Source organism: Camelus bactrianus, chromosome 24 (assembly GCF_048773025.1).
Source record: "Camelus bactrianus isolate YW-2024 breed Bactrian camel chromosome 24, ASM4877302v1, whole genome shotgun sequence".
In the NCBI taxonomy this organism is placed as follows: domain Eukaryota; kingdom Metazoa; phylum Chordata; class Mammalia; order Artiodactyla; family Camelidae; genus Camelus; species Camelus bactrianus.
Genome location: NC_133562.1, coordinates 15,130,306 through 15,157,526, shown reverse-complemented (window position 1 = coordinate 15,157,526; position 27,221 = coordinate 15,130,306). Strand labels below are relative to the sequence as shown.

The window sequence follows — 27,221 nt, the reverse complement described above, 5'->3', positions numbered from 1 at the left end:
CCATTAACATCCAAGATAATTCATAATGCTTGAATTAGTAATGATGATTTCTCTTAAAAAAACAAAACAAACATTATCACGATATGGGCAGAAGAGTGCGTTAACCAGGGAAGGACTCTCAGTTGTGACATATAGTGAATATGTTTATTTTACTGTAAATACCAAAACGGCTTATTTATTCACAAATAATATTTATGACAATCAGGCTAGAACTATCTGCAACATTAGAAGTAAAGCAGAAGGGTACTAGAAAAACCCTACAGTAGTTGGAAAATGAAAATAACAAATATTTGTGATAGGAAGAGAGAAAATAAATCATAGGGAAGTAAAAAAAAAACAATAAGAACCAACAGTAAAAAAAATACAAGGAAATATGGGAATCAAAGACGTTATTAAGGAATAAATCATCTGAAAATGAAAAAAGAGAACAAGCAATAGTGGAGGTTGGGCAAGAAAATTCTGGAGCTTGGAGAGTAGATGTTCAATGTTTGTTGGACTAGATAAGCACAGATGGAGAAGCGTTCAAATCTCTACATGGTGAACATATAATTTTCAGAGTTATAGACAGAGTTCCACTAAAAAAAGGGAAAAAACCTCGTTCCTCAAAAGAAAAAAAATGTTTCAACAAGAAAAAATGGTCAATCATGGAACCGTCACTCCTATAATTTGATTCAGTCCAAAAATTATGTATTTATAATCTGAGTTAAGATGGTTCATGAGTAACTCTTTGTTCTTGCGTTACGTGATGCGCTAGTTTCAGAAGCGTCAGAGTTCAAAGAGCACAGCCTGTTATACCAACAGGAGGAGAGGAAAATTAACTGCATTCTTCGAAAATCTTCATTTCCAGTATAATTGGAGCTGGTAGCAGACTTGAGAAATAAGGGAACCGTCACCACCTGGGGCAGCTTTGCTAAGCCCACGCCCATGACTGTGCCACGCCCACAGTGGGAATCTGGGGTGATGTGTCAAGTTTACCACTGACAGAAGTTCTGCTGTGGAATAGCCCCGAATTTGTGTTGAATGTGTGTAACGGAGAACACACCAACCTCTGTGCTCCGTTCTGAGATACAGAGTTGAATAAGGTGCATTCATGACTTTATGCAGTTTACAGTATAAGGAAAAAGAGTAAATAATTACACAAATGAATCACACTGGTAATACTAGAGATTAGAAGAGTGTCATTTGCTGGGAGACGGTATAACACAGGGCAGTAACCTTGTCGGGGTAACCAGAGAATTGTTTCTCTACCAAGGAGGTTTAAGATGAATCTTGAGACATGAGATATCCAGAGTGAGGGGTCGGGGAAGGCAGGGTCTGCAGTTGGGGGAGGCACAAGCTGAGGGAGGAGCAGGTGCATTATCACTAGACAGCAAGGAGTTTGGTACCTTCTGGAGCTGAAAGGTGTGTGTGGCTAGAGCTCATGCAGGAAGGGTCGTTCAAATCATAAGGAAGTCCTGGACCCTGCTAAGGATCAACCACTACGTGGATGAATTCCAGATGGAAAAATCAGCATGTTTTTATACTTGCACTGAGTAAATGACCGATACTATATTGGAAACACTGCCACCTTTGAAATCATAAGCCTGGGTGAGTATCTTAACTCCCCTTTGGCTGACCTGTGTACATTTTCGCCCATCAGGAAAACTCTGGACCATATTTATGATTTCCCTGATGGCCCAGAAATAGACTTCTAAGGATGTAAGAGTGAAGTCGAAGGGACCCCAAGGTGAACACAAGGGCGTCAGAGGGAAGTGGGAAAATCAGAATTTCTGATGCTCTCAGTAATTTACATGTAATTGCTCAAAGGGGAAACGATGGCCTTTTCTGTAAGAGTCTTCCATTTCTTCCTTTCAGAGAGGAGAGCTCCCCCCCACCTTCTTTTTAATCTCATACATTCAACACAGGGCTTCCTTTTCTGCTGTTGGCAGAGCCTCTGGCGTGCGAGGCTGGCTCTGTGCTCCCAGAGCGCCCGCGAGCGGGTTGGTGAGTCGCACCTGGGCAGGGACCCGAGCTTCCTCCGAGCTCAGCTGGGCCACCGTATGGAGACCGGCTCACTGGAGGCTGCAGAGAAGTGAACTGAAGAATTACAGTCGGTTTCACTTCCCTGCCTTATGTGCCTTCAGGTGCCTCTGAAGACAGGCGAGGCCAGTGAAATGGAGAAGGAGGAAGAAGAGAGACAGGCCTGGGTTAGAGAAGAGAGTCCTTGAGAAGGTCAAGGCATTGTTGAAAAATGTGGGTGGATGGATGTGTGTGCGTAGCCCCCAACAGAGTGCACGTTGTTGGCTGCCAGCGGTGGCTTCTGAGATGTGTTTTTATCAGCTAAGGGTCTATTTTCGGGGGTGAGGGAGGAGGAGACGATCAACAATTCCACAGTCCAGCACTAAGTGAGGAATTATCAGGTCGGGAGGGTCAATTTTTGGCCAAAAAGACAACAGTCAGATTTGTAAATCCTGCTTAGAACAAAGCAGCAGACACTGTCTGGCCCTGATTTTTAGCACCCGCAGAACCAAGCACACCAGGACATCCGGGGCAAATGGAAAGGATTGGAGGAGGGAATGGAAAGCCTGTGAGTCAGACAGGGAAACTTGGAAGGAAAACTTTAATGCTGTAATATGCACTGTAGGATGTCAGCACTTTCTACCTCGTATGCATTAACAGGGATGGCACTGATGCTGTGAGGGATCCCAGCCAATACTGGTGTATTATAGAGGCAGAAGTGTGTGCCTCGGAGCTCGGACCAGTTTGGTGGATTGGTTACTATGACAACTGTACCACTACCGTCAGTGGCAATTCCTGTAAGCTCCCTGTCAAGGTTTTCAGGAGCGTTCACTCCAAACCAACATGTGTGGGTATGAACTACAAAGTTAAGCTAGAAGATATTCTTATCTAAAGAGAGCGAATTTGGCATAAGAGGAGGTACAGATAAAAACGTTATGTTATAATGCAAACATCTTAAACAGTTGGCTCTGTTGCATAGTAACTAAGACCTAAAAGTCAGACAGATGGGAGTCAAATCCCACCTTGACCTCTTAAAAGCTGGCTCTCCTTGGGTAATTTACCTAACTTGTGTCCAGGTTGCTCACCTATAAAATGTACATAACAACACTTCCATCATCAGGGCAATCCTGAATGTTGGAAGAACGTATGTAAAACACTTAACATCGTGCTTGACTGTAAGTGCTTAATAACTGATAGCTTTTATTTTTATAGCAATAGTTCTGTTCATATCCAATTTGCTTTTCTGTTCACTTCTTGGGACTTCTACTTTCACACAGTGTGTTTATCCTAGAGCTGAATTCTCGCAGCCTGAGGCCCCAGGGCTGCTCTGAAAGTGACCATGTTTAGCTGACAGTGTCCGTTTTATCCACCTTGAGAGATTACAGAGCTTAGGCCAGCCCTGGAGTCTGAGACATCCTCTTGATCTGTCCATGTGAGCATTTGGAAAAGTTAGAAGAGCTTTTGGGGGTTCAGGTTGAACAGCTTTTTTGAGATGTAATTTGCAAACAATGCAATTCCTCCATTTCAGGGGTACAATCCGGTGATTTTTAGTATATTCATAGAGTATATCCATCACCCACGATTGGTTTTAAAACAGTTTTGTCGCCCCCTCCAAAAAGATCCCATGCCTATTAGCAATCCACCCAATCCACCCCTGCCCTTGAAGCCCGAGGCAACCACTCATCCACCTTCCGTCTCCCCAAATCCATCGATTCTCCTACCCTGGATACTTCCTATAAACAGAATCATACAGTATGTGGTCTTTGGGGCTGGTTTCTTTTCTGTAGCATACGTTTACAGGTTCATCCATGTTGTAGCATGTAACAGTACTCCATTCCTTTTCGTGGTGAAATAGTGTGGATAAACCACACCTTATCGATCAGTTGATGGACATTTGGGTTGTTTCCACTTTTTGCTGTTATGAACAAGGCTGCTATGAGCATTTACGTGTAAGTTTTTGTGTGAACATATGTTTTCATTTCTCTTAGGCATGTACCTAGGAGTGGAATTACTGGGTCATATGGTATTCAGTTGACATTGAACACATTTAACCTTTTGAGGAATCACCAGATTTTTTTTTTCCAAAGCATCCTTTGGCCATTTTTAGTTGGCTTATTTATCTTTTTCTTACTGAGTTGTGAAAGTCTTTTAGGCATTTTTAGGAGGCCTTCTCATGGTTCCTAGATCACAACTGGGGCTACCTTGTGCAGGAATTGGGTGTTCTATTTGACAAAAATGAAAAGAAAATGTACACAGATGTACAGTGGAAAATTCTGTAGATACTTTCATGTGGCACATACATCTATAATTAAAACTCTTGGCGTTTGATGTGGCAGAGGAAAAGAGCTGTGGTTGCTTTTGATCTTGTCTGTTTTCTTCTTCGTGTGATTATTTTGGCTGTATATTGATTGAGGCACCATATTCCTCAAGTGATCTTCTGGACTTGGGGTAGCAAATCTTTTATTCAAAGAAAAAAATATGTATGGCTCCAGCAACTCAAATTGTCTTAACAACACATCAGAAATTTTTATTCAAACTACTTTTATACAATAATTCTTTGTAGGGAAGTGAGGTAACATTCTTTGACTGCCAAAACCATGATAACTCATAAGAACCACTGCAGAATAAGAAATACGTTTAAAAAAAAAAAACAAAACCCAAAAACCCTGAAACACAAACGCTCTCATTTGAAAGGGGATGCAAAAGTGTTCCTTATGGGATCAGCAGGAAACAGCACCGCCCAGGATTTTCAGTCATGGCTGAGATTCAGCTGAGGGCTTCGCTACACATATCACCGAGGCAGCTTCTGACATGGAAAAGCTAAATTCATCATGAGAATAACTTGTCCGGTTTCATCTTCCCTTGCTACAGTGTCCTTGCAATTTTCCTGAGGGACCAAAAAAACAAAACAAAACAAACAAAAAAAAAAACTACTGCTCTTGACAAGAAATAACTTTTACTACCCTTGGTAGGTGAGGTTACCTGACTCACTCTTGCTTTGAGTGTGTGATGTGGAAGAATGTTCAGCAAATCATTCCCTAATCTTAATGTTTATGCTTCTGGATGGAACAGGTTCCGTTTTGATTGCGAATCTCTTTGAACCATCAAATGCTTGCTTTCTGGTAAAAGAGTCCCATGTCTATTACATAACAAAGAAGACTCCAGGCCACCATCATAGGTCTGAGTGCCAAGTGGTCGGAAGGTTAATGTGGATTTCTTATCTGGCTATTCAGAGGGACAAAGTGTTATCCAAAGTGTATGATGACTTTATATTTTGTAGCAGCATTACCAACAGGAAATGCTCAGGAACAGGTCTCAGGAAAGCAGATAATCGCCTAAATTTGTCACTTTGCGCATTTAATCGAAGGCAAATACCATCTGCCCTTGGTAGAGGTCTTGGTCTCATAAAGAAGGTACCTAATTCCAGGCAGCCACTTCAGAAACCTGAGAAACCTAATAAACTTCAACTTCCACTCAGACATTCTCACCTTCAAAATTTGGGAAGAAAGAAAGCAGGCAAAGCAAAACTGAAATAGTTCAACACCACTTCCACGCACTCACTGAATTCAAGATCTGTGATTTCTCCGGGGTTAGGAAGCAGCAAACAAAACCAGCAGCCAGTAGCCTAAATACAAATCCGTTCCAGGGAAGGGCACCCCCTGTACAGGAAGAAGCCCCTCAGGCCTTGCATCAGCCAAGTTCCAGAAAACAATAGTCTTTTTGACCTAGAAAGAATAATCTAACCTCAGAAAGATTTTTCTGGAGAATGCATCACATTCTTTATGGCAAGGAAGCCTTAGAACCTCAGAGCATGAGAAACATTTAAAATTTCTGAAAATGCAAAGACATGTTAATGTCTACAACTTGATTAACACTGATTAGAGTCTGCCACGAAAGCTTACGGGAATCACTTCTCTCCATTCGCTGTATCTGCTCTCAGCCCTCCTAGTCACCCTCTCTCCTTTGGCACGTGGTTGACCATTGACATTTACTGCATATGGAGATGCTGGTGCGGCGCTGAGCACCCAGCAGAGGGGGAGGTAAGGAGTCCGCCTCCCGTATTTCGGATTCTCCATAACTGTTGTGTGGTACAGTCAGGAAGATTCTTTCTCAAAGCAGTTGTGCAAGTGTGACCATCGAAGGCTCCTTCTCAAGTGTCAGTTCCCAGAAGTGAGTGTGAGACTCGCTGGTCTCTTTCTGCCCTCCGTTCCCGTTGGCTGGACAGTGCCGTTAAGGAGGACTGTTACTAGTCTGCCTGAGCTGCCGTCAGAATAACACAGACTGGCCGGCTGACACAGCTGGGATCTGTTTGCTCGCAGTTCTGGAAGTCTGAGATTGAGATCCAGCAGGGCCGGTTTCCGGGGAGGGCTCTCGTCCTGGTTTTCAGACAGCTGCCTGTGTCCTCATGTGGCCTTTCCTCCGTGTACAGCAAGCCGGGGGGTGGGGGGGGGCGGAGAACAGAGAGAGAGAGAGAAACAGAGAAGCTGGGCGAGCTTTGGTGTCTCTCCCTCTTCTTGTAAGGACACCACTTCTGTTAGATTAGGGTCCTGCCTTTATGACCTCATTTAACCTTAAGTACCTCCTGAAAGCCCCAACTCCAAATCCTGTCACGTTGGGGGTTAGGCTTGGACATACATACGAACTTGGAGGCAATACAGTTCCGTCCATACCAAGGCCCAGGAATAGGACTCAAGGAATTACAAAGCAGGTTAGAGAAATTAGCTGAAATGTTACCTTTCAAGTAGCTCTAAACAGGCGGCTGTTGAGCACGTATCCAAGTCAGCGATACATTACTAGCTATTCCAATAATACAAACCTAGAAGAGAAAAAAAAGTGCAGATCCCCTCTCCTCGGCTCCATAAAATCTTGCCTAAATCAGTAGTTCCTTTAAGAGTCAACCACAGACGTTTTTGAAAAACGTATCTTCCCCAGCCCTACCCTAGAGATTCTAGGCTGGTCTGGAACGTGGATCCAGGAACCTGCACGGTGATCCGCATCCCAGGTGGCTTTGCTGCCAGCGGGTTTTGGACCACCCTGTGAAAATCACGGGACCAAGCAGATGCTTCTGTTTTCCAATTTGCTACCCGTCTATAGACGGTGGGAGAAAATACCGATAGCGATTTACTGGAAGGGAAGTTTGAGGAAAAGTTGTTGCAAAATTAAAAGAAATCTGATTCACTGGCATGAGGAGAAAAAAAGGGAAATGAGTCACAGGGAAAGTTATTGGAATTACAAGACTCTAGAGGGTCTGTTTCCTGGTGATGAAATTTCGGTCCCCCGTGCACTAAAGAATTTTCAGAATAATTCAAGTTACACAGTATAGTGTCCACGATGCAGCTTTGGAGAATGTGGTTAATTTTCCCAGAATAATTTGCTTCTGCCTGTCAGAGATCTGATGATACGGTCAGGGATTGGCTGAGGGATGGGTCTCAGAGGCTCCTCCAAGTGTCCTTTCCTGGGGGGACTTTGGAGGGCCTCGTGGACCCCACAGAGCCCTCGAGCTAGGGTTTACTTTAGCTCTTAGCCCCTCCAGGGTTGGTGAAGCAGCAAAGAACAGAAAGAACTGACTCCCCACAGGGAAGGGAGGAAAAGAGGAGGATGAGGAGAGAGTCCTATTTCACCCTCAGCAGCGGGGTGTCCCTAAGCTGGATCCCACAAGCCACACCTCATTGTCTCCACAGCACACCGCCCAGGCTGCCTCGGTCCCTCACTGCTTACCTCCCCCCACATAAGGATACCCTTCTTCATTTCTCTTAACCCCAGCATGATTTCATAACGTTATTCCTCCCCTAAAAATAAATTCTGGGCCCACTTAGAAATTATCAGCTGTGACTCACTTCTCTTGAAGATGGACACCTATTCATGGCCACGAATGTCCCAAGAGAAGCCCAGAGTAATACATTCAGTTCCTAACTAACTTTTCTCCCTGTCTCCCTGCTTGGCCACTCCTGCAGGGACTCTCCGACTGGAAACAGCCTGCCTGGCAGGAGGCAGGCTCCCGTTCCTCTGAACAAGCCCTCTACTTTCTCCACGAGAAATCTCTCCCTGGCATTACAGGAACGGACAAAACCGGACCCTGAGGTGGGATTTGGCCATTGCCCCACCTCCCAACCTCCTCCTGAATGGCCAACCTTCCATTCTGGGAGTGTGATTCTGTTCAAGTATTCATTTTTCCCATTAGATCTTGAACTGTCACATACAAGGAGTTTCAGTGGGAGGTATGTTACATCCCGAACATGGATTTTCAGTGTCATTCTGTGATCTTGTGTCTTTCTGCACTTTTTCTTGTGCAGCAGGTACCAGAATCTCCCCAGGTCAGGAAGTCACTCTTATCTCTTCAGAAAGGCAGCCAGATGGGAGATAGAGAAAAAAGAGAGAGAGACAGAGAGAAGTCTCAGTAATGAGACTGGTTCTCCAGAGGCAGCATAGTCTAATAATTAGTCTTTATTAGGGATTAAATGCAGGCTTCACTTATGAGTCCATCACTGGCATGAGAGTGATGCTGTATCTCCTTGCAGCGCGAGGCTACCCAGAGCTTGAATAGCTCCTTGGTGACAGGCTGCATGGAAACACTTCTCTCTTGAGCAAGGAGAAGGGTGTTCTCCTGTGACACAAGCAGTGGCGGCCCTGCCAGCGGGTTAGGTGGCATCGGTGCTGGTGAGCAGGGAGACCCCGCGTCCCACTTGCAGGCAAGGGGATTAGTCTAAAAGGTCATACTTGCCACGCAGCTCCCTCCCAGGGATGTGGGGAGGATTAAGGAGATGGTATTTCCATTGCAATGTATGCTCTTCAGAAAAAAGGCACGAAGTCCCAGGTATTGGAATTAGGGATTCCACAGGTAATCAAGCAAAGAAGATATTCAACTGCTTCTAGTTACTAAAGGAAGCTTTAATGTGGGAGGTGGGGGTGGACAGGGGAAAATGCAGTTTGTATAAAGTTGGCTGGAAGCCATTGTCCCTCATGAAGCAAAGGACCAGGGTGGACTGTGGAGTGCCAGGTACAATATTAAGAGAGACCCCATCTCACCCTTGAAGCTTATGGCCTAGGCCTTGGGGAGGCCCTACATTTCATGGATTCGGATAAAGACCTTAAGGCACTTTGGTCATATTTGCCTTTGCCGTCATCAGCCAGTCTACAGGTTTGGTGCCCAGCGAATTGGGGCAAAAACATAAAGTACCCCACTGCATGCTGGAGGACCGGGTAACATTCTGAAATCAGTATGTGTCAGTGAGGAACTATGGAAGACCTTGGTGCACCGCAGGGGCTGCGCTGAGAGTGAAGGATGGGAAGATGGTCTGGTACGGTTGTAACGAGCAAGGCTGCAGTCAGTAAAGATGTTGAGCTTCTTGTGGGCAAGCGTATAGGATGTAGCAGAGTTGGACTGTGACTCAGTTTTCAGAGGTTCAAATTTTAAAATCCTCGTTTCTTCCATTTATTACAGTGTGTCCTCAACTATGGTTTACCTACCACCTGTTAGGGTGCAAGACAATTCCAGATGGTACACAAGAAACCATTTTTTTTAATTTATTTTAATCATTAGGTTAAGTATTACTATATTTTATTGTGTATCAGAGATAAAACACAATTAGCCCCTGAAGCCCATGATTCATAATATAATTGCTAGAACAGTGATTCTCAATACTGCTTGCATATTAGAATCACACATAAAGCTTACAAAGATTTTTTTTTAAGAAGCACCAACACTGGGTCTCACCCTGGATCATTAACTTAAAATCTCTGAGAGGTGCCCTCACCCTAAATATTTTCTCAAAGCTCTTCTAGGTGATTCTAAGGAGCAGCCACTATTGGGAATGATTAGAATTGACTGGGATTAAGAATTTTTTAAGTGAGTAGTTTTAAAGAAACTATTAAGTAAATAATATAGTATGTAGCCATGGCAAAGGTCATGATGGTGCTGTATTGTGCTAATAACTGAAATTTGGTCAACTTCTCTCGCTCATGGGTAGCTTCTGTTGTGCAAGACAAATCTGATCCCAAAGAGCAAGAAGGAAAACAGAGATAGCCAGTAAAAATGATGGACATGGTGGTGTGACAACAGCAAGACTAATGAAATATTTGGGAATGCGCAAATATAAAATCAAAGGATGAAAGACGGAGGACACTGGGGCTGCGCAGAGTGAGGGGGGAAGCTTAGACTTGGGGTTAGTCAGTAAGACTGTCTATTCTCCAATATGCCAGCCTCTGACTCGTCCATCATATGGTTCAGAAACATGGCTTTTCCTCTTTCCCTTTTGCATTTTGACACCCGCATCACCACACCCACTGACTGGACCTTAAGACAGAAGAAGAAAAAAAAAAATAGATGGTAAGGAATCTGTAATGACATGTTCCTGGAGAGTAGGGATTGCAAATGACTTTGACTTTTTTCACCAATTTGTTCTTTTCTTCACCATTTCTTCCTTCACACAACAAGCATCTATTGAGCCCCTACTCTGTGGCACTAAGTCCTTTTCATGTTTAAGTATACTTAAAGTTTTTCTCAACAAGCATCGTGGCCTTTACGATGTGATCTAACTAATCTTAGTGTTACTTCCATTTTAGGAGAACTAAGTAATGTCCATGACTGACTGTTCTCCAGGAGCCACACAGCCTGACTCCGGGCGAAAGGAGGAGGGGAGGCACCAGTGTCAGCAGATGAGAAGGGGAGGCATTTTTCGCATTTTCAGCCATACCTGAGAGTCACAGAGGGGCTGGGGGAGAGAGCCCCAGAGACATTTCCTCTGTGAAATGGAGGAAATAAAACCCATCCTGAGGCTCTGGAAAAGGTGCCCAAGCCCCTTTTCCTCTATTCTCTCATCTGTTAAATGGGGATAATGATACTTGCTGTTTACCTACCTCGGAGAGGCATTACCAGGTCTATTTAAAGGCCCTTCTGATGAAAGCTGCTGTGTAATTACCAAGAACAGCTATGATAAAGAAACCTAAATACAACAGCAAATCAGCTGGAACACGTTCTCCGGAGAGCTTACTTCTCTGGAAAAATTTAAGAAAAGGGTAGCAGCTCTCTTCTGAGAACACGGGGTACCCTTCCAGCTTCCACCCTTCTAGGTTTCGAGAAAGGCTACTTGATTTTCCACCTGGCCACTGATTCAGGATCTTCTTCTGTTTGCTTTTTCCCCATTGTCTAAGAAGTTTCTGTGTGAAATTCCTCTTTCAAGTTTTTTCAGATCTAAAGTCAGAAACTGTTTCATCTCTGAAAAGAATCTCAAGCAAGGCACTTTACCATGAGAAGGAAAGAGTATGATGGAGGCAGAGAGACAGAGAAAAGGCGGGTTCTAATGTGGGGGGTACGGGCATTTTATAGATGATAAGTAATGAGGGCATCTTGGATAGTTTTTAAAAAGAGGACTGAAGTAATTGATCATTCATGTCAGGCTTTGCTGAAATTCATTTGCCAAAGTGTGTAGGTAGATCAGGTGAGAGCAGGAGCCCACAAAGCAAGGATGCTACTATCAGGACAGCTCGAGAGAGGACCCACCCCGCTGACTCAGGCTCCCGGCAGTGCGGCTGAAATGAAGAGACAGACTGAAGACTCCATAGGATTTGGTAGAACATTGAGTGTAGCAAGAAAACGGGAGGAGAGTTAAGATTAGCATCAAATGTGGTGACTTGGGTTTCATACGGTTTGGGGACTTCCTTAACAGAGAAGGATGGCAGCCAAGAGTGAGTGGGGTGAATGTACAAGTGAGATCTAGACCAGTAGCATTGTATGAAGCCTAGTGGTTTTATATTTTTGCTAAATTTGCTTATGCAGTAAATATTGTGACTGTTTTTAAATAGTGCAACCTATGGTATCTGAAAGGCTTCTAAGCAGTGAAAGAAAATGCCAAAATTCCCAAGATGGATTTGCAAATGGTGTGCTCTGTAAGATTAATAATGCATAATAATAATAGCTGTCATTTATTTATTGATTACTATGGGAACTACATATATACCTTCAGTATACAAGTCAGATGTCAGCTGGTGGCTTTTCAGATCTGGTAAAGGTCCGGTAGAATTGTTACAAACCCCTCCAGTCCCGTGGCCTGTGGAAATCCAAAATCCACCTTTGTATCTGTGAATCCTTGGCAGTTTGCATCTTCCTGGCTCTTCCTGCCTCCCAGATCCCTGCTGTACGTCACCATCCCTGTGGTACGACCAGATGGGAGATTGCCCATCCACTCACTGCCTGTATAAAATACTGAGCCGTCATAGGTTTAGCCAAGTTGGAAAGTCACAGGAAAGAGTCGTGACTTCTTCCAGCCGTCTCCAGCCTCTCACCCTTCACAGCCAGGCTGTCCTGCTATGACAGTAGTGACATTTCCGTCACACGACCCACCTAGGAAAGAAGTAACTGCCGTGAGGAACAGGGAATTTATTCCTCTTGTTCGCACCACGATCTTTAGTGTTTAGAACACAATAGAAACTGGAACACAGTAGAACCTCAATTAATAATTGCTGAATGATAAATGAATTGAAACAAAGTGACTAAATCAGTAGCAGATATAAAAACATTTTAAAAAGAGTCATGCATTGATGTTTAGAATATTTAACTAGAAGAAATATAGGCTAGGGAAAAACCTGACTTGAAAACCTGGCTTTGTGTGAAAAAAAAAAAATCTGTGCTTGTAGCCAGCTGGAAGCTGTACAGGAACCCACAGGGCATTGTGACAGTTAAAAGACCTTAAAAATACGTCACATCACATACTGCATTTGTTATATTGTGCAGTCCTGACTTTTAAAAAAGTCACACTTTTAAAAGGGACAATGATAGTCTAGAATACGCTCAAAGGAGGTGAACAGGGTAACAAGGAGAATGGAAACTTTTTTAGAAAGGATGGAAATGTTCGACACGGAAAAGGGAAGACGTACAGCAACCGTCTTCCAGCACCGGAGGGGCTGTCGTGACGCGCAGATGGGCACTCGCTCTTTTTCTCGGAAAGACTCAGGCAGATTCTCAGCTCAGCATAAGGAGAAAAAGAGGGATCTAACACAACTGCCCAACAACTTGCCACCATAGAGTGGATTTGAACAACTAAGGCACGTTTCATTATAAATTTCCAAGTTGATGAGAATATTTATTTAAAAAAAAAAAACCAAAACACTAGTGAAAGGATTTCTATGATATGTAGAGAACTGGGCCAAATCAGTGACCTCAAGTCTGGCTGTGCGTCAGAACCAACTGGAAGACTGTGAAACCTGATTGATTTTTAAGGCCTCATCCCACTGAGTCATAATCTCCTGGAATTGGGACTTAAGAATCTATATCAAGAATCTTAATTTTTCAATCCCCGCAGATGATTTTGATGACATGCCAGGCTTGAAAATCCCTGAGTTAGACTACTTCAGAGTTCTCTTCTAACTCTCTGATTTATTGATTCTTAAAGGATGTTGCAGAACATTTTCTTTAATAAATAGGTGGGAATTATTTGTTATCTGTAAAGTGGACTTAGCCTTTTTAAACATGGTTAGCTCCAAAGTGCCAGCAGACCCGCCGATTTCTCAAACTGGTTAAAACGCATCTTGCATTCTAGCTAATAAAAACTTTCTTTCACGTATCACAGGCAGGAAAACTTTATCTGGCCTGTTTCCCAATTATTAAGGTTCCAAATCACTGAAATATAAATAAATGAGACTTTACCGTACTTAGAACACCAGTATGATGAAAAATTTGTTTACACCAGGAGGTTTTAGGTCATCCTTCAATCATTCATCCTCGGAACCAAAATACCTCTGCACACGAGCACACACGCACACACACGCACAGATGTGACACATGGTAAATGTTGGGCAGTTGCTGAGCTGGAACAAAGGAGACCTTCAAATCCCATCGCCTTTTTAACCTTACATTTTTCCACACAAGAATCTAGGAACTCAAAGGCATCCAAATAATATTATTAACTGATACACTCAGCTCTTGTTTAACTTTCCCTAATTACTTATCTTTTAAAGACATTACTTTGGTCCAGGTGATGCTAAGATGAGGAGGAAAAAGGAGTATTTTTAAAAATATTAAGGGATTTTAAAGAATTTTGGCTAAATTAATTTTGGCTAAATTGGTTTCCTATATAAAGAGCTTCTAAAACATATACTACGTTGCCATATGAAGGAACTCTTAATTATTACAATAGTGTAGATTTTGCCTAATCTAAAATTAAACCTGTAAGGCTCTGCTGGAATTGTTTAGAAGAGAATAATTGAAACCCCTTTCAGCAAGTTAATTCAGATTCTTCTAATTTTACTTTCCTAGTTCACAAGGTATCGTTTTTCGTGGTGTTCTCAAATGGAAGTTCACACATATCAAATAAATGGCATGATAATCAGAGGTTTCAATATCCAATATGCATTCACTATTATCTGTCATTATTGTCATTGTCACTATTATAATTGCATGTTGTAAAAAGAACGGAAGATTTTCAACAGGAATTATTCACGTGTATTATTTTTCTAGGACTAATTGAATAGTTGACATTGCATTTATATCAAAGTAAAATATGTGTGGGTTTTTCTCATTTGTTTTATTCTTAAGAAATAAGAAATGTAGAGTACTCTCTATTGGGTCCCTTTATTTGGATCTGGAAAGATTCACAGTTTTATGTAATGTCCAAATGTGTATTTTCTTATAACAAGACTCAAAAGATAGCCAATCTAATTAAAGTGATAATTTGCTAAGAACATACAATTATAAGATAAAAACTGGGTAGTGAAGTCCTCTTAATTACCTTGCATTTATATATATTGAGTTATAGTCATTTTACAATGTTGTGTCGAATTCCAGTGTAGAGCACAATTTTTCAGTTATACATGAACATATATATTCATTGTCACGTTTTTTTCGCAGTGAGCTACCACAAGCTCTTGTACATATTTCCCTGTGCTGTACAGTATAATCTTGTTCATCTATTCTACATACCTTGCATTTATATATATGAACTCAACAAGAATCTCAGTGAAAAATACTACTTTTCTTTTTTTAACTGATTAGGTTTGGCATAATGAAATAAAGCTCATACTGTATTGTCAATACTGAAGATTGATTAATAATAATTTACCTTAGATTTTATGTAGAACTTTTCATTTCATTGTTTTATATGATCCTCATGACAATCCTCTGAAGATGCAGGGCAGATATTACTATTCTGTTTAAAGATGAGAAAACATAGGCGCCAAGAAGCCAAGTAATTTACCCAAAGTCTCTCTGCTGAATAGTGAATTGAGCCCGGGAATTCAGGTCACCTGGGTCTTAATCAGAATTTATGGTAAAAAAAATTTTTTAAATAAATTTAAATTTTAGAAAGATCATAGAACAACCTGAATGTCCATCGACAGACAACTGGATAAAGAAGTTGTGGTATATACATACAAATACTACTCGGCCATAAAAAATAGAATAATGCCATTTGCAGCAACACGGGTGGACCTGGAGATCATCATGCTAAGTGAAGGAAGCCAGGAAGAGAAAGAAAAATACCATATGATGTCACTTATATGTGGAATCTGAAAAAAAAAAGGACACAAATGAACTTATTTACAAAACAGAAACAGATTCACAGACACAGAAAACAAACATGGTTACCAGGGTAGGGGGAGTGGGAAGGGATAAACTGGGAGTTCAGGATGTGCAGACACTAACATATATACATATATATACAATAGATAAACAACAGAGCACTACTGTATAGCACAGGAGACTATATTTAATACCTTGTAATAGTCTATAATGAAAAAGAATCTGAAAAATGATATATGTATATAATATGTATTACTGAATCACTATGCTGTACACCAGAAATTAATGCAACATTGTAAATAAACTATACTTCAATTTTTAAAAAAAAGATCATGGGCCTGGTAGAGTTAGAAGGCCTAGTTCTGAAACACTGTTTCTACCTCTTTATTTGACTCTAGGAACTTCCTCACTTTGCTGTAGAATAAAACTGTACTTATGATGCAGGGGTGTTTTGAGAGTCAACAGAGAAGATGATAAGAAAGCTCCTCAAATGTGTTTTGTTATTTTTATGTGTCCTTTCTTCTGCGCTAGGCTACTTCTCACATGCTTTATCCTATTTTTGGTTTCTAAGTGATTCACCTGCACAACATAGAGTTTTAAACTTTATTTAGAATTAAATAATATTAATTCTGGGTTGGAACATTGAATAACATAAGCTTTAAAAACAAAATACCCCAAGTAAAAATGCCATAACTTGAACAAATGATGAGATAACTACGACAATGCAAAAGACTGAGAATGTTCGGTCACTAAGAAGGTGACAGGGAGTGAACTCAAAGCACTGCCCCTTCACGGGACATACACGGTAGCTGAGGGAAGCTGGGATTCCCTTTACTTCCATGTAATTCTCCATCACGTTCCCTGAGGAGGCCTCGGTGGTTAGAGACTCGTCTTAGTCGATGTGGAGTCTTCCGTTGCTGCTCGGCCAGCTAGCCCTTTGAATCGTGTCTTCATTGGCAGGGTAGAAGGTGCTACCATTTGCCAGCTGTTCAGTGGCTTATGCACTGGTAATCTCAATTCATTCTTCGGTGACAGATGGCAGTGACGGGCTCTCTGGGCAGAGAGGACAGGGGCTCAACATCTTCTCCTCATCTGCTGAGATGGTCCATCTAAGTAGGTGTTGACAGGCACCAATGGGATTGGTCCAGGGAAGCTGGCCTTATCAACTAATGAGACGCCCTTAACAGGCATATTTAAGCCATGCATTTCTCTCCCTTTGTCGCTCATGAAACACATTTTAAAAGCAGTATTTTTACTTAAATATTAAAACAGCGATTTAATTACATTGCTTTGGTCATACCACTAATCCACTGAGTCCTTTCCTCCGTAACTAACCATTAACATCGGTCCGTGTGCCCACCAGCGGGCTGGCAGCACACACGTGTGCCATTGTCACGACGGTCCGGTTGGACAGGTCTGTCTCCACGTGGAAACTGACAGCAGTCTGTAAAGGATATATGCACTCCCCTTGACTTCTCTTACACTCGCAGTGTGGTTGCTGATTTGGGCTGCAACTATAGTACAGAAAACAGTCTTCTATCAGTTCTGTAACCATGCATTTAGGGGACTGTATGGCTCATGAACTACGTATGTATTGTTTGCAAGTCAAAGAGAGGTGCTTACTGCACTGGGTTTCCTTAATCCTTCTCAGCCAACCACCCCCATCCCAGAAATCTTGAAAACATGGAGCTCTTTGCTATTGTATTCTGGTTTTCTTCCCCGACTTCTGATCTATAAGGCACATGGATTCCAAAGTTCTTTAAATTCTAAGAAGCTAAGTTTGTTTGTTTGTTTGTTTGTTTGTTTGTGGCAAAATTAATACTGCCAGCGGCTAGTCCATTCAACATTCTCCAACAAGTACAGCTCCCCTGCCCGTGAGTCCCAAATAGGAGTTTCTCCAGAAGGTGTTTTTCTGCTGAGGCATATGTGATGCTCTCAATGGCACCAGCGTTTCATTAAAGGAATTCTCTTGTTCCCTTCCTCCACATGGAAATGTCGTTAACTAGATTAAGTTAACTCTCCGAATGTTAGGTTCGTAACCAACAAACAGGGCTTCTCCACAAGGGCGTACTTTGCCAAGCGTCTCTGAATCAGAACGAAGGGCTGAATGTGCAATGACAGAATCAGAGCCACACTGGGCTGCGATCATATTTAAGAGGAACCCTTTTCCATTTACGGACTCTTTCCTTCAGTCATGGTTGTTTCGTTTCTTCCACCACCACCTTCAGCCTTTCAGGTAAATGAAAAGTTCAATTATACGTAAAGCGACTGTTAAATCAGCAGGCCCCTTGTGGGGGTCTGGGCCTCCCCACCTCCCTCCAATCGCAAGTGAGCTCAATCCATTACTGTTCCCGAGGATGGAACATCCATCAGGTCGAGTGTGCCGGCCAGGGTGCATCTTACAGCTTTTACTGCATATGAGACGTTGCAGGCCTGTTCTCAGGAACCGCCAGGCAGACTGGGATTCACAGTCACGGTTAATAGCAGCGAATTGCCAGCTCTTGATGGGTGGGTAGTCACTCCTTTCAGTGGCTGCCCCCTGGGGGAGAAGGTAGAAAAACAGAGGGAGGGAATCAGAGTGACTTTGCACAGCTGAGCAAGTTCATGCCGCTGGCTCAGTGGCGGGCACTGGCAGGGCTCCCCTCTGGGGAGGCTCGAAACAACCTCACGGTCTCATTTCTACCAACGGGCGCTGCTGGGACGCCAGTGGCGCCGGGGGGCAGGGGGCCGGGGGAGGGGAGCTGGGAAGGGGACAAGGCAGAAGTCTCAGCTAAATTAAATGAACACAAAGTCCCGGTCCTACCGGCGAACCCACCCGGTTAGCCCTGTGCTCCTAATTGTCCTAAAGTGGTGTTTGAAGTTCGCCAGGTGATTAAGGAGTTGGCTCACAAACTCTCCGCATAACCTTAATTTTTTCAAGGTTCTTTGAGTGGAGAATGGTTTATAATAATGATTTTGACTAATACGATTTTTGACATGCAACTTTAATGCTTAACCTTAGTACAACTCCAGAGCATTTCATGTGTACTCAGCTGTAAAGAGTGATGATTTAAAGGGATAATATAAGAAAAAGGTCGTTCTAGAATGAACCTCTAACAAATTGCATAAAAGGAGCTTATTATTCCTCGAGTATGGAGATATGCTGCTCTTTTGATCATTTTTCTGCTTGGTTCAAAAAAATTGTTGAGACATGAATGGGAGAAGAAACAGGAAAAAATGAAATAGAAATCTGCAAGCAAGGAACATTCTTTTGATGGTTATGATTTTGTTGCCACTAAAAAGGCTCTACAGTAATGCGGTTCTTCATCTCCTCTTTTGTTTTGGGTGAAGGATTCGCTCTAACAAGAAGATGCTGTTACTGGTTGGAGGATTACCTCCTGGGCCAGACCGGCTCCCCAGCAATTTGGTTCAGTACTACGACGATGAAAAGAAGACGTGGAAAATCCTGACAAGTGAGTGTCCTTTTTTATTTACTCACCCACCTATTTATTTCAGGTTAGAGCTATCTTGATGAATTCAAAAAACATGGTTCATCAACTTAGACATTTTATTGATTTGTTTCCCTTTGGAGGTCTGTTTATGTATCGCAGAGGATTTAAAGACTAAATTAACATTGCAGAGGTGGCCAGTTTGGTAGTCGAATAGACTTAAATTAAACCTGGCCCCAAAATCACTGAGTTCGTGTTTCTGTGTGTGGTGGACAGTGAGGGAGGGCGACCAAGATCTTCCAAGTGGAATTCTTCAGTTATGTTTTTGCTCGTTGAAAAGCGAAAGTTTGGTTAATAGCACAGGTCAGTTTTCTCACTTTGAAATGGTTGCTTACTTCACTGTCTCCGTAACTCACATACATTTTGCTTTTTAGGCACCTTTGCTTGTTCATCTTTAGTCTGTGGAACCATGTCTATAGAGAAACACCCCCTTGCGTTGCTCCACAGCTCGGATGGGCAGACTGGCCCGTGGCCCATCCCAGCTGCATTCAATTGTGCTTGCAAACTTCCACCTAAGATTCTTCTCTCCTCCCCTCCTTAAAGGGTGATTGTGTTTTACAGCAAACCTCTCGCCTTGGGTACTGAGGTTTGGAACTTATTGTTACATCAGTTACGATTCCCAGTCGGATGCAGTCATGGAGGCAAAAGCCATTGCTTCTTGAGCGCAGCAGGCTGTGTGCGCCAGTCCCCTCGTGGGCACAGTGGCTGCACTGGTCAATAAAACTAAATTTTAACTGTCAAAATGGCCCAGAGATGTATAGATAAAATAATAAATGAGCAATTTTGATCCATAAATCAAAGCCATATGTTGAAAATGGACAAAAGTGAAAGTCAGGTTTTCTTATTGGATGTCTTTTAAGCACATATATTTTATCAGATTTATCTGATTTTTTAAAATTGTTTCCTCTCCTCTTAACTGAATGCCCTTTAAAATAATAGAAACAGGACAACAGTTTGCCCATAAAAGCAGAAGAGGAGTAAAGACATGTGAGGTGGTGCTTGAAATAATACATTCTGGAGCTAGCCTACCCCAGCAAGACCCGCAGTAGCACTGGCCAGGGACCGCAGTGAGAAGGCTCCCTGGACACCTTACGCTGCAGTGCAGTAACCAAGCGATGGGAAAGTCGCAGCCAGATTAAGGAGAAGGAAGAAAGGAAAAGAAGTTAGAGATGGCTTAAAATGATTTTCATCCTCTTGTTGTCAAAAAAAAAAAATACCGTTAATAGTGGTTTAAACATCTGAATGAATGACCAAGCTGAATTTTAAAGATTCATCCAAAACTCAAGCTAAAATAAAACCAAATAATCAATTTTCTGACACTTTCTCAATAGAGAAAGCCTACAGAAAATGAGACGTGGGTACCAGGGGGAGGAGAGAGGAAAGAGGGAGGACAAGAGATTCTTGATGAGAGATGACAGAGACACAGAGGCAAAGGGACAGGGAAACACGAGACCCAAGTGATAAATGATATTCATTCACAAATCCATCTCTTTTTCCAGATACACTCAGGCAAGGTCCAGGGTTCTACTGGCTTGAAGCCCTTCATTAAAGGCAAAAAGATTAATTCAAGCATTATGAACAATACCTAAGAAAACCTTGCTCAGAGTAGGGTGATGTTCCAATTTATTGTCCAAACTGGGACACTTTAGAGCATGAGAGGGGGATCTGTTAATTATGCTGGGACAACAGGTATGGACTGGAACATAGGGTCACTGCACTTAACGTTTTTCACGTTACCTGATTTACCTCTTTACTTAGCAGGCTGTAGTGAGAAAGCACCAGCTCGAATCAGTCAGACTTAGGTTCAAACCCACGTCTGTCTGTGACCTTGAGCAAGTCATATAAATGCCCTGAGTCATGGTTTCTTCATTCCGTCAGCATCATTTATTTCCCAAATGAAATCGTGTTGGTGAGTCATCTAGCACACAGCGTGAGCTCAGCGAACTGCCGGTGCTGTTGCTCTTGTGGTGACACCAGTACCAATGTGAGCACAAGGACTGTGTGCACCCGAACACCTTAGAGGCGTCGGTCCCCTCAAGCTCTCCACGCGGAGGGGAGACGAGTTACAGTGTAACAGATACGACACGTCCACCCACGTCTGTGAAGTAGGGAGCCGACTTTCTACAGTTTTCATGGGTTGGAGGTAGTGATCTAAACACTAAGCAGTAAAGATACATGGGTTTCTGTTGACTCCATTCATCAGATTTGGAATGGAAGGAAATAAAGGCATGAATGTGTAGAAAAGTTCTTATGATGGGAACCTATTCAAAAACTCTGAATCTTTTTTCCTATACTCAGGCAGGCTCCTAGCTTTGAAATAAATGTCTACTCTACTTACACTCTTGATTTCACTGGGATTTGTACTTTAAAAAAATGGAGTTTTATTATCTGCTGGGCTGTGACCACATGGTCCCAAGTGCAAGCATATTTTTCAGGCTTATTGGAGAAATATAGACAGTTTATCTGGATGATTTCTGCTGTTGGTTTGTATTTTTTAATTAAGACATCTTATTTGGCTAAACTGAATAAGTAAGTCAGGCAACTGACCGATCACCACACTACTTGGGCCATCTAATAATAAATGAAGAAATGTTTCTTATTAGAGTAAGAAAATACCCAAATTCTCCTTAAATCCAATGAAACATTAGGGATTGCAGAGCTCCCCATGGTCACCTTTTTGACCTGGAAGAACTGCTCAGCCAGTTGGCAGGGAGGTGGGAATGCAGTAACTGCTCAGAAACAGCTCCTGGTGTGGGGTCTGCTTACTGACTGAATGACCCTCTCCATAAAAACTAACAAATAAGGTAACCAGCAAAAGCCTAAAACCTGAGATTAACTAGGACCTCTGAATCTTAGAATCCTCTGGCCACTTGGCTTGAGCGAACATTCCCCCAGCCTGTCTCACAGATGTGCTCCTTGTAGAAGGATGCCATCCTGCAGGCGGGACCACAGATGCCCACTTACGGGAGCCACACTCCTTACACATGTAACAGAACAAAGAATTAAAAGGGAAGTCAGTCATAATTTTCTTTAGCTCTTACTCTGTTATTTATGTCTTAGAAACACTATTTAAAGAGTACACAAATAATAATAAATTGAATGGAGTGGAGGTGAGTGGAAGTGAAAAAGCGGTTCTATGTAACATAAAGAAAACAAAATTCAAGTCAGCCAGTCAGTGGCTCGGTCTACCTAAATAGCAAAAGGAATGATTATTCCCACTGAAAAGACTATTTTGGTAACACGCTAGCACAGGCTTCATTTTTATCCTCTTCTTTGAAAAAAAAAATCATTTCTATAACATTATATAATTAAGGTTAAGAATAGTAACAGAGCTCCCCAACCTTTATCAGCAAAGTATTAAAAATCCCATGTAAAAATGACAGTAAGCCCTTTTGTAAGCGTGAAGCGTTAAGTCATAGTAATAAAACTGGCATTGTTGTCTTCTTGACTGTTGATAACGAAAGGGAAGTGGAAATGCGCTTTTGTTCATTTTTATTTTACAGCACTGCTTTTCTTGCATTTCTCACTCTTGCACGCAGTTTCCCGTTTCGTTCTTGACTTATCAGAAAGCGGTACAGGAGACATGAGTGCTCAAACGGCCAGGGCCAAAAAGCATGCCTCTTGCGCTTTGCAGCCCCTAAACCCTTCCTGCAAAGATCAAACAAAACCATCCCGGCGGCTACTATGTGCTTTTGTGACATGCGACTGACATGTCAAAGTCTGTATGAAGTCTCCTGTGGAAGCAGCTTACCTGCCTTCCCAGGAGGCGGCAGAGCGGGGCTGTCTGCTCTTTTTGGGTTCCCCATTGACCAGGTTGTTTACTTGGTGGGTAAAGGTGTTTCCTAGAAATTGACTTCCTTTTTTCCTACATTTCTGATAAGAGCTTCTAATTACTAGGTGCTTCTTAATGCTCTCTGTGAGCAATGACAGGAAAAAAGATTTCAAAATATAGATTTATCTTTCCATGTGCTAATGATGACTTCCCTTTAATAACGTTAGAATAAAAATTAGATGAACTAGGTTAGAAAGGCGTGTCCCTTCTTTTGGCTACTTTGAGTTCCCTTCATTAGAGGTAGAGGGGAAACAAATGCCTTTTGTTCCTCTTCCTTTCAATTTACAACTCTGTCTTCTACCTGGTAGTGCAAGGACTTGGGAACTTGTGTTTTTTCAGTCGTGGATAATAAAGGAAACCATCGTCCCTCTGCACGTTTCCTGGGTTGTCTTCTCTGGTCCATGGGAGACATTGCACTTGGTCCCATCCGTGCAGGAACGGTCCAGGCATTGGGTATCACTGGTTTCTTTTAGGAGAGTCACAAAGATCAGAGGCTGGTGGACTCTTCATTTAAAAATATATATATACTTCCCATAAAAGGTTGAAGAAAGAGTACTGAGAAAACACATCTTACATAAGACGCTGTACTTGAGGTCTAGAAGACAAATACAGGTTTGGTGTTTATCCAATAGCCGAGCAATGGAGAACGCTTTAATTGCTGGTTATTCAGGGAATAATAAATTCATTCCACACTGATAATCTCAATCGAACTTTTTTTTCTTGGTCCTGTTTCTTGATTTCAGTTCATTTCCGTTCTTTGTGGCTACATTGGGGCAAAAGTCAAGTTAGTCAAAAATTAATGATCATTTCTGATGATTATTTGCTTTGAAAGAAATAAAAAAGTAAGATTGAGGGTTTTATATCTGTGAGTTGCCTTTATTCAAATTACCTTTATTACCAAGAACCAAACCCCACAGATGATTTAATTTAATCTCTAGACCGGTAAGTAGAGTCTGTAGATGGTGCATTCCTCATTGCAGGAGAACCTCAGAAAACAACCAGGGGCATCCAGAGTGAGTCTGCAAATGCCTGGGCAGGGCCGAGGCTTAGCTGCAGACCTCACTTCTTTCTGGAAGAAGCACTCATTGCAGATCCACTCTGAGCTGGATGGCAGGGTAAAACGGAATCATGCCTCTTCTCAAGGACTTAAGGCAGCAAATAGGATAAATTGTGCTGAGGAGCAGACGGGGGAGGCTCAGCCATTATGGGAGCACAGAAAGGGCCCTTCATCTAAACATGGGAGGTTAGGGAGGCTTTCCTAAAGTGACCTTCTATAAAGCTGAAAAAAAGAAAAAAAAGGGTAGGAATTACAGATGCAAAGAAGTGAATGATAAAGTATTTATTTATTTTTAATTGAAGTATAGTCAGTTTGCCATGTTGTGTCAATTTCTGGTGTGCACCATGTTTCAGCCATACATGTACACACACATACTCCTTTTCAGATTCTTTTTCATTATAGGTTACTACAAGATACTGAATATAGTTCCCTGTGGTATACAGTAGAAACTTGTTTATCTATTTTATATATAGTAATTAGTATCTGCAGATCCCAAACTCCCAGTTTATCCCTTCCCACCCCTTTCTTACCTGGTAACCGTAAGTTTGTTTTCTATGTCTGTGAGTCTGTTTCTGTTTTGTAAATAAGTTCATTTGTGTCCTTTTTTTAAAAAAAATTCCACATATAAATGATATCATATGGCATTTTTCTTTCTCTTTCTGGCTCACTTCACTTAAAATTATGATCTTTAGGTCCATTAATGTTGCTACAAATGGCTTTTATTCTTTTTTATGGCTAAGTAGTATTCCAGTGTGTGTGTGTGTGTGTGTGTGTGTGTGTGTGTGTGTGTGTGTACCACATCTTCTTTATCCAATCATCAATATCAGTAAGAAGGTTCAGTACTGGGAGTGCCAAAAGGCAAGGGAGAGACGGTGCTTTCTAGAAACTAAAATGAAATTGTGTATCTGTAAGAGAGTCTGAGTTTAGGGAAGTATGTGATGGGGCTGGAGAGTTGACCAAGAACCATATTATATGAGACCGTTTCAAGGAGTTATTAAGATAAATTCAAGAATTAAGAAATTGCGACTAGTGATGGCCCTTTATGTTTTGTTTTCGGTGTTTGTGAAAACACAGTGATCTAAAGCTTTTATGTAATAACATGGCAGATGTTGTCTCTTAGCTTGGAACTTTTTATTTCAGTTTGTGGAGTAATGGTTTCCATGACTTTGGACAAAGAAGAAGGAGAGAGAATTGTGTTGGGGCTTTTTAAATATGTTAGCATCTAATTTTACCTTCAATGAGCTCAATTCTAATTTGAGACACATGGCTGCACATTGCTGTATGTCTTGAATTATTTGCTCCTGTGTATTCATGCACCAGCGCATTAGTGGATTTTTCATAGATTTTTTTACAAAATATGTGTGGTGGTCACTGCAGATACTGTATTTCAAGTTGGGCGCCTAGAAAAACCAGCTGACTTTACTTCTGGTTTATACCTCCCTTGAATATAGCAATCACCTTTCCCCAGAGAATAGCATGTGTGCAAATAATCCTGATGCTTTCTTTACACGCAAGCTGTGGTACTTGCTACTGAATCCGGCGCGAACGAAGTATGAGTCGTACGGGCTGCTTAAATTTGCTCTGTGTCACTCCCAGGCAAATCGCAGACCAGGTCTGGCGCACCACTGAATGTGGTGAAAGACTAAATGATCTTCTTGCCTAGCCTTCTCATTTTACACATCAATTTCATTCATTCAACAAATATAATTGATACCGTCCACGTAGCCGACACTGTTCCAAATACAGCAAAAAACGACACCGAGTCCAAGCAAGTACTGTCCTGTCTTCACCAAGCTTAGAGTTGAGTGGGGGAGTCAGCATTCATAAATAATCCCAGATAGCAACAGATAATACCAAAATGTGATGGAGCTCTGAAGGAAGGGTGTATAGTATGCAAGCTCTTGTGATGGAGAGGATGGAAGTAGTTTAGGAGTCATGGAGAACATCACCAAAGAATTGGAGCTGAGGATGAACAGAACTGAAGGACGAGACAGAGGTGGCCAGGTGCCCAGGTAAAGATGTGAGAGATGCTCCAGGTCCATTAATAGAAAGTCCTGAGACCCTGCAGGAAGAAAGGGCATAGATGAACTCAAAGTGTGAGGGGGAGAAAGATACGACGTGTGGCTGAGACGTTAGCACAAACCAGACCGTGTACGCACTTCAGCGGCAGGTTCACAATTTTGGCTTTTACTCTAAGTGACTGAACGGGTCGCAGTGTTGTACCCAACGATTTAGTGGCAGAATGAGGAACAGAACATCAGTCTCCGTATTTCCATCAAACAGTGCTGCCTCATGTACCCCACCGATCTGTCTCACCAACAAGTGCTGTTAGTCAAGACTCCAAGCCGATGAATGAGATTTAATCTGTGCTGACCCACTGTCCCCAGGAAAATCTATGTGGATCCAGTGCACCCAGCATAGTATCACGCTCAGAGAGTAGACCCAGTACAGGTTAACTGAAAGAACATCCTACTCCTAGACGTCAAGAATATAATCTTGGTTTATGCACTAAAGTGCAAATGACGATGTGTAAGCGATGAAATTTGCATGGAAGATTACTGAAGAGCCATAATTCCATGACGATTTCTTGACATTTTGGGAACACCTGGCCAGCTGAATTTTTGGTTTTGTGTATCATACACAAAATGACTCCATTACTAGGGAATGATCACTATGTGACCATACCTTAATATTTATTAATTATAGTGCTTTTGATGAAGCAAACGGTTGTGCTTCCTAGAAAATACCGTAAGGGCCTGGCTGTGTTTAGCTGGCATTAAAGAGGGTTTTGTGAAAAAGGACTGGTGAGCAGATCCTTTCTTACCTCTGTGTCTGGATATCAAGGCAAATTACTGCTCCTTACAGTGTGTGCTAATTATTAATCCTACTGACATGCCTGGTTTGGTCATTAAGTCTTAATTTCTTGAAAGAAAAAAAGGTTAAGATTGAATTCCAGTTATGTAGCTAGAACAATAATCATTGTGAGTCTCAAAGACCAAAATCTTGCCACATTTTTATGTTGAGAACCGCAAAGCGCTCTCAGAAAATCCTACCGCTGAGGCAATGATGTATCACTTTCTCTTTCATTATATGTTTTTAATCAGAGCGTGACTTCACACTAGACAAAGCGATGCTTTATGCATGGTCTCACTTGTTTTTGCTAAAATCTTCTGACATGATTAATTTTATTTTAATGCTTTTGTCTTGTTGTAATGGTAAGGATGATGGGTATAAACCAGGCAAAAATACATGCTTTTCTATTATAACGCCTCTGAGCATTAAAAATATCTTAGATGAAAGGGAAAAAAAATCACAGGAGACTGGTTGGACTGGAAT

At 42.0% G+C, this 27,221-nt stretch overlaps 1 protein-coding gene across 2 annotated transcripts in view; it reads left to right on the top strand.

Annotated features, from left to right (window-relative positions):
• Positions 1-27,221, top strand: part of KLHL14 (kelch like family member 14) — a 180,616-nt gene that overhangs the window by 105,040 nt on the left and 48,355 nt on the right. For both annotated transcript variants that reach the window (XM_045510487.2, XM_010946837.3), the window contains exon 3: positions 18,839-18,960. In XM_045510487.2, the coding sequence (XP_045366443.2) occupies positions 18,839-18,960 (122 nt within the window). The remainder of the gene's footprint in view (positions 1-18,838; positions 18,961-27,221) is intronic.